Source organism: Syzygium oleosum, unplaced genomic scaffold (genome assembly GCF_021117445.2).
Source record: "Syzygium oleosum isolate NSW1041296 unplaced genomic scaffold, Sole_v2.1 Sole_v2.01, whole genome shotgun sequence".
Lineage (NCBI taxonomy): Eukaryota > Viridiplantae > Streptophyta > Magnoliopsida > Myrtales > Myrtaceae > Syzygium > Syzygium oleosum.
Genome location: NW_026607485.1, coordinates 32567702 through 32578944, shown reverse-complemented (window position 1 = coordinate 32578944; position 11243 = coordinate 32567702). Strand labels below are relative to the sequence as shown.

Here is an 11243-nt window from a genome sequence, read left to right as displayed (position 1 = left end):
TCAGTGTAACTTAGTCGACACCTTCCTGAAGATGGAGACTTTGAGAACCATGAGGTCTGAAGTGAGGAGCTCGAATGTGCAGATATCTCCTGCTTGAAGAGCATTGTCCCTTGCAAAATTGAACCACCCTGCAGAGACTTTGCCGTTGAAGCTGTTGGAATTGCGCTGAGGATACACACAAAGCTTGATAGGCCAGGTTCTGCGGCCACCTCTTAGAGTCCCCATTATGTGTCTATGCCCTGAGAACCTCCTGGCAAAGCCTGCCGGTAAATTCTGCACGCAGACCATCAGTGCATGTTAAATAAATTGGAATCGAAGAATGTGTGTGAGCTCGGCTCAATTTGGTCCATCTAGAAGATAAAACAAACTACAGTACATCTCGCAACTGTTTTGGGCAAATGACTACTTGGATTCTTATAAGGATGGTCAGTTCGTGCGAAACTTGCTTGCAGTTTCCAAAGAACTTGTTCTTTTTTTATGTATGGCATGTATTTTCTACATATGGCAAATGTATTTGGTATTGTCACTAACCGGAGTAGATCTGCGCAAGTGTTTTGGGCGAATGACTATTCGGAAGGATGGTCGGTTCGTGCGATACTTGCTCGCAATTTCAATAGATGTTATACCACTTGGCGAAACCATTCCACCGGTGCCTTCCTCCTCGCCGTCGCCGCGTGCTTCAGGGAGGGCGTACATTTGCATGGCTGTATAATACATCAAATCATCATGATGTTATATTGTCTACATGTTATTTTCTGCCAATGGTAATCTTCTAAATTTGGATCTCAAGCTCTTTTACCTGGTTCAACCTCAAAACTTTTGCCTGCAGATTGATCATGAGAAGCGGGTTCTTCATTTTTGGCCTGGCCATGCTCAGATTTATCCGGTTCGCTGGAGCTTGTTTTGAGCTTATGTTGAGAAGCCTCTTCTGTTTGAATTGATCTCGCCCATAGAGGCAAAACGAAGAATGAGGATTGGACAGCAAAATCCAAAATCATAAAGACCGTAATGGATTATGTCCATTTGGAGCTGAAGAGACTTTGATTAAAACAACTATGCAAGCTCAAGAATTGGATTAAACAATGTAGTTCAACAACTTGGTTGAAAAAATGCTCAAGGTTTCTAAACTTTTGAGTAGCTTTCCGACATAAGGAAGCAAAAGTGAGAATGAACTAATTTCCAATACCAAATGCATCGTATTCCAACAGAAGGCACAAATCAAAGTAGATACTCATATGAGCACCCTCCAAATCGTAAGTTATTGAATGAAACAAATTTTAATGTGCAAATTATATGTCGCCTACCGAATTCGACTGCATCTTGGTTGGCTCTGAAGATGACAACTCTGAATGAAACTTGGTCAACCTTCCTCGTCATTTCAAACACACAAACATCACCCAACTTGAGATTATTGTCTTGCACAAAATGTTTCCAACCACGGTTGACTTTGATTTGTGGCCTTCCGCTGTATATTCCAAACTTGTACCGGACCGACCAAAATCTCTCATTTGACATGTATAGATTTATGTCTCCACCGCTTCTGAAATTGGGAATGTACTTCATGAAAAACCTAGCCGGTGCACTCTGCAACATGTCGCATAGTTGAAATATTTCATCAGAACACTATGGCAATAGAAAATTTTCATTTAATTAAGGACACGAATGATAATCATTCTGTTCCAGAAACAATTCTTGGAACAAAAATAATCTATTTCTGTTCCCAGGATGAGTTTCTGAGAAAAGAAATCCGTTTGATAACGACCAAAAATTTCTATTTCTAGAACAAAAACCCGTCTGATAACAGCAAAAAATTTCTATTTCCTCGAACATAAACCCGTTTGATAACAACACAAAATTCTATTTTCCGGAACAAAAATCCATATTTTTAGAAATGGTCTCTAAAATGAAAACCAATCAAAACACCAAAACCCTAGTAAAGCCCTAAAGGATTATTCATTCAAATGATTGTGTTGTTTTTTAGGGTTTTAGGATTTTTTAGGGGTAAAGACCCATTTTGGAGGTTAAACTCGTTTTAGGGTTTTTTAGGGGTTAAAACCACTTTTAAATCCCTAAACTAAGGAGTCTTCAAAAATATTATTTGGGCACCTCAAAAAATTTAAATTTCACTCAAAGTGGGTGACCATAGGTATTCTAAGCCATTCTATGAAGTTAAGAAATTTTTTATTTTTTGAAAAAATTCACCAAATTTCCTATTTTCCCGAAATCTAACTTTTTTTTATTTTCCGGAAATTTTTATGAATTTTTCTGGAATTTTTCAATTTTTATGGATTTTCTGAAAAGAAAATTTGAGATTTTTAGGAATTTTCCAGATTTTCTATTTTTTTATTTTTTTTATTTTTTTCTGATTTTTCTGAATTTTCTAGTTTTTTTATTTTCCCGCCGGGACCGAACCAGTTCGGAACGGTCTGACCATGTTAGACCGGGGCCAAATTTATGAAGAGATGTGTTTTGAAAAGAGAAGACAGGTTCTTTCAGAAATGATTTTCATTTCTCGTCTAGAAACAGAAAGCCTACTTTTTTTTTTATTCTGATCTTTGGTCCAGAACCAGTTCTGAAACAAAAGGTTGTTCCAAAAATAGAAAAATGGAATTGCATTACCAAACAGGTTTCTGTTCCAAATCTGTTCCCGAGAACAGAAAACTAGTTCTGGGCAGAAACAAAATGATTATCATGGACGCCCTAAGAGTAATGCTAGATTTGTTAAGGCTGATTTTAAAAAAATTTAGTGAGTGAATAGTACGAGCGCTTGAATAAGTGGACCATTTTCTGACACTCAATAACATTATCATTCAACAATTGAATGATCCATATAGACTTTATTGTTCGTAAGACCACTCAAGAATTGTAACAACAGAGCATCTCACCAACAATTTTTTATAACATTAGAGACAAACTCTAGTAGCCTAAACTTACTCAAGCAGGCGAACCCACAACGTATGTTTAACCAAACCAACCATGATTTTATTTTCATAAGACTCCATCTCCATTTGACGCATCTTTTATTAGCTGATAAGGTTTAACGATGATTCGAATATCACTCTTAACTCTTAGGCATTGGCTAGAGCTTAGTGATTTGATTCCTTACCAAAGAGTGGTGAATGAAGGATGGTTGCATGAAAGCCAAGAAGAATGGATTTGGAGACAGGAAAGAAGTAGCTCTTTCTAGGGCCTCAGATTGTTCACTGCCTCTGAAAGGATGATACCTTCTCCAGTAGCCAGATTTGAGGCCTGCACTGACATCAGAGACACTATAGCTGCCACCACCTGAAATTTCAAACAGATGAACACAAACATGTTAAAGATCGGGCAGAGATTTATTAGATATGGCCTGTTCGGTTGCCAGAATAGCCTTTTCACCCTGAAATCCTGTTATAACTAAAACTATAGGAGGTATGGCGTAGTTTTGTGTCAACCTTTGCTACATTAATTGCTTACTAGAAAGAATCTAATTAACATTCGGATAATGCTTGATTTCCTAAAACTGTTTTGATAGACTTTTATAAGAGAACATATGTTTTTTTATGGGTCCACTTGCTTAAACGCTCTCTAATAATCTAACACGACATTTAGTACACTAATCTTGTGCATTGAGATATAAATACCGTTGCTACAAAAATGTATAGTTGCTTCACAATGTTCCAATAAATAGTATAAAATGAAGAGCTACCTCCAACTGCTTGCTTATTCAAGCGCTCATTTGTTTTCTTCTTCTTCTTCGAAGATGAAGATAATAATGTTGATGAAGGCAGCTCTCGCCTTTGGTTTCGGCGTGACTGATGGGAATGATCCTCAAATACTTCAGCTAACGTGTCCCCTTCATCTTCTTCCATTCTTGGATCATCATTTTCAGAAATGACGGGGTATTCAATCTCCGAAGCACTCTTGTCGAATATGACCACGCGAAACGCGGAGCCTCCTTCGTATCTGAACACTAGGAAGTGCCCTTGTTTGATGGCGAAGTGCTTCACAAACTCTGGCCATCCTCTTCGGAGAAAAGCGCCGTCGTTTCCTCTCAGCAGTTCCACTTCCCAAACATCACCGCTGGCTACCTGGAGGAAGACCAAGTTCGACAGATTGCTCCCATATTTTCTCACGAACTTCTTCGGGATTCCCTGTCGCACGATGAACATGAAAACATCGAATTTATGTGAAGTGCTAGTCCTTGAGGGACTCGTTTTGAAAGGGGAGAAAGAGAGATAGAGATTACAAGTCTTCCATTTTGAAGGGCATCAGATAGAACAATCTTGAAGAAATGTGGAGTCTCGGACTCAAAATGTCTGCCTCCCATCATCTCCTCAGGAACTTGTTAGAAGCTTACGTGCGTGAATGTGTTTGAAAGAAGAGTTGCATTACATTGAGGGTTCCGTGTCGATTGAGTTGCGTGTATCCTTTGTTTTACTTTCGTCGTTTTCCAAGGTAGAATGCAATGCAACTTCAGTCAATTTGAACTGTTCAACGTCAAAATTGCTGCCATGCGTTTTGCAGGATTTGGAAGATTTTGTGTCCTTTGTCAGTCTAGTTTTGTGGCTCACGGACTTGACAAAAAATTGAGGAGTTGCCGAGTCCCAAGTTCTTCCCTCTCACGTTGACGTAGAGCTGTTTCTTTTCATTGGAAACTACGTAGACCCTTTACGCTTGACTTAAGCTGTTCACTCTCACATCTCTTTTGTTTGACTAAGATAAATCTTTAAACATAGAGAAACCCAAATAGTTGGACAAACAGAACAGAGAACTATACCTTGATGTTGTTGTATCTTTTTGCTTGGGATGGAGGGTACACTTTCCTAAATGGCTCATTCAGTGGGTCATCAATGGCTGTACTTGCTTTCATCTTCTTCCAAGTTCTGCGTCGCCTTGAAAAACATGATGGTTGTTCTTTCCTTTTCTCGAATTCCGTTTTCGAGTGACAAATCCCGCTCAATCTCATCATGCAGGCTGCATTTTTTGCCATCTCCATCCCTAGCTTGATATTGGTCGATCAGGACGCAAGTTCTATCAAATATCATCATGTCGAGTTTCCTTCGTGTCTGAAAACTAAAAGGTAATCGTATTCGTTTGAGTAGTACATTACGAAGTCGGACCTATTGTTTTCCAGCCAAACGCAATCATCTCTCCTTTGCAACTGTACTTTTTAGAGAGCGCCATTTGGGACCTTGAAGCAGATTGAATTGGCCAAATTACTACGCATTAATCCACAATTAGCTAAAAAATGATGGTGACTCCAAGAAAACCGAACTCATCTTTCCTTGAGAACAATGACCAATCGTGAGTATGAGTTTTTTCGGTCTCTCGTATCTTTAACTCTCCTCTCTCTTTCGGGCTTTTGCTCCGCCACTTTGCTAGCACCGGAGTCAAACAGTGCACCTTCTCTTTTTCAAGTCATTCTCTTCGCCTTTCACGGAGGAGGAATGCCAAACGTTGGGAAAATGCGATGGTCCACGTTATTTGCATTAGAATTCATAATCTCATGTGTTAAAATATGTTTCGAATTTGAGTTCGCGAACGAAACCCAACATAAGATGAATTATTATTTGTGGGTGTCTTGAATCGAGCAAATCGGATTACAATTTGGAGTGGGTGCAAGAAAGAAAATAAAAGACAGACAAGGAAAGTCGTTGCTGTCAGAGAAAGAAGAAGAAACAAAAGACTCTGAAATCCACTTTCCTAGTGCGTGTGAAGTCACGGTCAAAGATTTGAAATGTCCAACATGGACTTTGAATTTGACCTTGATTTTCTTGTACATATTAATACATGTTTCCTGCACATTGGATCATTACGAATTGAAGCGTCGATTTCTCATGAGTGCCGCTGGTGCGCAATACTGTCAGTGACCGCCCATAGGTGGTGGGTGCTTGGCCATGGGTCTTCATGTTGTTCGTATAGCGAAGCTTTGTTCGTGAATTGCATCCAAAAGACCAAGAACTTTTTCTGTTGAAGCCGATCAAATTCTTATGTTAACAATTTGTGTATAATTTCTTGGTGAGATTATGAGATTATTTCGTGAGGAATTGTAAAATTGGATCATTACGAACTGAAGCATCGTTTTCTCATGAGTGTCGTGGGTGCTCAATATTGTGAGTGACGTCCCATAGGTGATGGGTGCTTGGCAGTGGGTCTTTGTGCTGTTTGTGTAGCGAAGCTTTGTTCGTGAATTGCATCCAAAAGACCAAGAACTTTTATTATTGAAGCCGATTAAATTCTTGTGGTAAGAATTTATGTATAATTCCTTCATGAAATTGTGAGATTATTTCGAGAGGAATCGTGTGACTAAACACTGCATGAGTTATTGAGTGTAATTGGGGCTTGGGAAACACTAAAAGTGTTTGAGTGACTCGAGTGTGATTGTAATCTCCGTTATATTGCTTGACCTATAGTGAAATTTATTGCTGCTCTCCCCGTGGACGTAGGTAACTATGACCGAATCACGTAAATCTGGTATCCAATTTATTTCCTTGTTCTATCTATTTTATTATTCGAACGCTTTCTTCCGCAACATCATGCAATTTGATACTTATGGTACTTGCTACATTAAAACGAACTTTAATGTGCTTTGATCATACAAAAAGGTAAATTTTGCTTGCTTGTTCCCCCAAGATTACCTTCCTCATTTTTATATCCAAAACAACTAGAAACCCTAAATCCATCGTCCAAATCCTGGCTCAGCCCCTCATTTTGGACGTTGTCCATCTCTCTCTCTCTCTCTCCGCAGCCGCAAATAAGAGAATATACAAAACGAAACGTCCATCATCTCTACACTATGCCGTGTCGGAGACTTGCAGGACAATGCCCCTGGAATGGACTGGAAACGAGATGGGCCAAAAAATAGAATAGAACTGAAGGTCAAATGAATCAAGTCGATGTTTGAATTTGGTATGTTTATGCGCGACGACCATATATGATTGGAGCGGAATAGAAATCATAGCCCTGCACCTCATTTGGTTTGACTAAGTGTATTCTGCGAAATACTTGACAATAAGATGTTCGAATATCCTTTAAGCGACAAAAAAGTAGGGGCACGGAGCAATAGGAATTATGTTTCTTAGGAAAAACAAGCAAAGGGGATCACAAAAAATGATGAAAAACAAAGCAAATCAGGAATCAGGCATCAATCGATTCAATCCTAGTCCCCTTAAATCCTATGTCACCACATAAAACGTGCTCACCAAAACCTTTGAGGCATGCAGGTGCATATGCCGAAAGAGAAAGCAGTCGCTTCGTTAAAATGAAAAAAGAGGACGAAGACTTGATTATTGGGGGCGATTCTTGCATGCCTGCTAGGAATCCTACTTTTACGCAAGATAACATGAAATGCATCAGCTTGTTTATTACGCATTAATGAGAAATGCTTAAATGGCTGTCATTAATCTATTGTGAAAATAACAACCTGTTTTGGGTCAAAAATAATAATAACAAAAAATTGAAAATTGTTGTGGGATCCACTCTTTCAATAATTTGTGGCTCACAACATACTATTATTTTAATAGTGGTCAAAAGACTATTATGCTAGCAAAACCCCGCATTAAGCTATGTCCCCTTAATCGTCGCAACACAACTAGGCCTATATGCACCCGTCAAGCAAAAGGAAGGAAGTCGATTCAATACTTACAAGCCAATGCATTTCATTTTTTCTCGGGGAGTGTGCGAAATTAGGATTCCTAACGGGCAAGCAAGCATTGTCCCATCTAGTCTGTGTCTTCGTCCTCTTCTTTCACCTAAACGAATCCACCGCCTTCTCTTTTAGCATATGCACCTGCACGCCTCATAAGGATTCCGTGAGCACATCTTGTGGGAAAATTCAGCTCAAATGAACAAGGAACACACGGATTTAGAGCTCACAAGGTTCACTTCTGAATCTCTTAGTGAAATTGGTTTTTTTTCTTGCAGCAACTTGTGTCATAAGTGGCCACTTCATATGTCTCATGACCAACCATTGCGAGAACCACCAAGTCCCCTACTTCTAAGTGCAACTCCTTCACAAACTTTGCGAAACCTTGTGAAAAGTCGAAGCCTTCATTAGTTTCTCCTGTCTCAGTGAACCGCAACCTCTTGTCGAATTTCAAGAGAAGTTTCCTCGGTAAATTTCCTTGGAAATTCTTCTGATGGCAGGATTCTCTTCGCATAAGCAAATAATTTTCCCATGCATGTTTCTTGTTTATCCTACTTTCTAATCAAATCTACATGAAATGAAACATAGGATGTCAATTTGTCACATATATACAAGTTTGGGATTTTTGATGACCTAAAAATTAGTTTTGGGTAAATTTATCACAGGTATACTAGTTTGAAATCTCCATTTTTAACTTTATTGAATCCATCGGCGAAAATTCAAGTGTCAACATTCGCAGGTTAAGAACATTTGCATGGCCAATGTTCTCATCACACTCTATGCCATCCCATAAACAAAAGCCCCGGTTTGGTTTCCAGGTTAGAGTATTTGGATAAGTAAGAGGATCACTCAAAATTTTGGCGAGTAATAAGATTTCCTTAAATTGAAGCAGAGCACACATCTCTTCCATACGACACTACGGCTTTGAGCTTAATTAGAATAAACCCATAGGGATTAAGTCTATTATTGAAAAAATTAAGATTAGACCTAGGATTTTCGATATATATGTGTGCGCGCGTGCACCCCTTGGTTCTCACAATTTAAGGAAGATGGCTCACAATTACACAAACACATAGAGCGAGCAAGAGAAAGACAGAGAGAGAGAAGTCGTGGATCCCTCTCATGACCGTGACCTTGGCCGCCTCTCTGCCGGCGTCTGCTGCCACCACCAATAGCCGCTGCTGCTGTCCATCGCCTACTACACTTCCCCCGGATCAGCCGAGACTAGCCCCGATGCCGAAGCTCCCTTGCCGCACCACTATCATGATTGCCAATCTCTATCACTAAACCAGATCAGCCGACAACTAAGTTGCTTGTGATCCTGCACCGAGAAGCCTATTGTCACATCAAATTGTCCCTCTGACCCATGTATTGTCTATTTCCACAGTAGTCCGATTGTAGGTGATTGAATTGTTCAATGAATGCAGAATGGTTGAAATATGTGATTAATGGTGGCTTGATGATAAGCAAATTGCAGCATTGTTTTGAGGATGAATGAACGTTGATAGATCTTGAATAACCTAAATTTGATAATGGTGGGTGGCAACAATAATGGACAAAAGTGATAGTCAGCCGTAGGGGGTGTACTTTTGGTAATGGTGACAAATCGGTGGTCAGTGGGGGTAAACGATGAGTTGTGCTATTCACGATTTAGATATGTACTTGTGTGGGACTGTGGCTAGACGTTAAGAGCAGCGAATCAGTGATTGACTGTGATCAATAGTAGTTCATGTTATCTTTGATTTGGTATGAGATATGGATATGTCATTGTTGAAGCTTTGATGTTCCAGAATCAATAAGTGTTAAAAGCTACCTGGTGAGTAAAAGGAGATAGGATGGGAGGAAGACGATGGAGGAAAAATAAATAAATAATATAAATAAGAGAAGAGGGGAAAAGAGAAATAGAGGTGTAATTGGAATTTATATTAGGAAATAGATTTCATAGGAAGTGAGGTATTATCCCGTACCTCACTTGGTTTTTAGCCTATCTCAATAGAATAGTGGCAACTCCTCATATAGAATTCTCATAGGATTGATCGAATTAAAATGAAAATCGCAACGTTGCGTGAGGCAAGGGTTTGGGAGAACCCACACCGATTGACATCCATTGGTCCCCAACTCAACATTACCTCTAAATCCATATTTCGTCGATCCCTGAGTCGGGAGGGTCGCGACAGTGGGTATGCATACTAGTTTTAAAATATCCTTGCGGGCCGGTCACCAGCAATATAGGTGATGACCTAGCCAGGGGAGATTTTGGTCACCTTTGTCTTGGGTCATTAAGCATGATCATGGTTAAATATCCGAGCACAAGATTGATCAATGGAATGGACCATTGATGTGTGATTTGATGAATTGATCAATGGACTGGATTATTGATATTGGTTTTAATATTATTAATGAAATTGGCATTTCTTCTATGAATATGGTTATGTTGAAGCAATATATAACTCATTTTGATCTTGTATGTTTGTTTTATTCTAGATTTGGTGTAATGATTTATGTTTTTGTGTTTCAAACGTGCATAGTGAATGCTCGATCTTCTTAGAAGAGAAGCACTACTCATTGGGCTATAGCTGCTCATTACATTCGTCATCCATGGTTTTCAGGTTCCTTTGTTAGTGGCTCCTTTGTTAGTGGCAGATATAATGAAAGTGTTCGTATTATCGCCGGGTTTTGTTTTTATAAGCGGAATTTTGGTTATGAACTTAGTTAGTTGTATACATCTGAGTTGTACATGATTGAGATGAGTTTGCTGGGTCTAGTTGTTAGTTGGTGATGTATATTTCTTTACGATGGATTATAAAAACTCTGATGATGTTGTAATTAACCTGTTAGTTTATATATATATATATATATATATATATATATATATATATATATATTAAGATATATATTTTGATAACAGATTATTGGTTTATGTTTGAGGCTGCGTCCTTTAGATGAAAGGACAGCCGTGTCATTCCCCCCCTTTTTTTTTGTTTCGAGGTGTGACATTTGTTGGTATCAAAGTATGACCTCCTCTGGTAGGTGTGTGGTTGAGGAACAAACCACGCGGAAACTGGTAGACTCGTACAACCTAGTCCGACGAGAGTGGGGAGTGATCGTCGAGGCATGACGGCCTGGATGAGGAGCAACTTTTGGCAGACTTTTAGGATGGTGAAAGGGGCACCAAATAGGAGGAGAGCGATTAAGGGATATGTGTGTATTTAACTCACAAATGGGTCTTTTGACGTACCAGCAAGCTTTGCTTTTGAATTACAAAGTTAAGCGTGCTCAGACTAGAGCACTATTAGGATGAATAACCTCATGGAAAAGTGCACGCATGTACGCCAAAGGACAAAACATGGGATGGGCCAAACCGGACAATATCTCAAGTGAGTTAACTTAAGGATGTCACAGTAAATACAAAAAATGATCTACGCCATCTCAAATTAAGGAACAAATGCAACTTATTTTCTAGGCCTCTATCGATAAAGTCCTAGTTTGATAAACTCAATTCAATTTACTCCTTGATACACATTATTTAGTATTCAGAGGATAACACGATATATCAGGGACTTAAAAGAAAAAAAGAAAAAAAAACATTTCTCTACTTGCTTGGGGGACTTCTCCA

At 39.1% G+C, this 11243-nt stretch overlaps 1 protein-coding gene across 1 annotated transcript; it reads right to left on the bottom strand.

Annotated features, from left to right (window-relative positions):
- On the bottom strand, nt 1-4978 carry LOC115682522 (B3 domain-containing transcription factor VRN1-like). Its single transcript, XM_056308919.1, has 7 exons — nt 4760-4978; nt 3689-4133; nt 3107-3285; nt 1305-1584; nt 800-928; nt 532-704; nt 1-273 (listed from the first exon to the last, which is right to left on the bottom strand). Exons 1-7 carry the CDS (start codon nt 4976-4978, stop codon nt 1-3), a joined length of 1698 nt encoding a protein of 565 aa, XP_056164894.1.
- Between the last annotated feature and the right edge of the window lie 6265 nt (nt 4979-11243).

What these genes read in the sequence shown, in the direction of transcription:
- LOC115682522 (XM_056308919.1), bottom strand. Translation starts at nt 4,978, where the DNA reads ATGGAGATGGCAAAAAATGCAGCCTGCATGATGAGATTGAGCGGGATT. An exon ending in GAATAAGCAAGCAGTTGGAG is followed by an intron (nt 3,286 to 3,688) that starts GTAGCTCTTCAT and finishes TTGAAATTTCAG; the next exon opens with GTGGTGGCAGCTATAGTGTC. An exon ending in CCAAGATGCAGTCGAATTCG is followed by an intron (nt 929 to 1,304) that starts GTAGGCGACATA and finishes CAATTCAAACAG; the next exon opens with AAGAGGCTTCTCAACATAAG.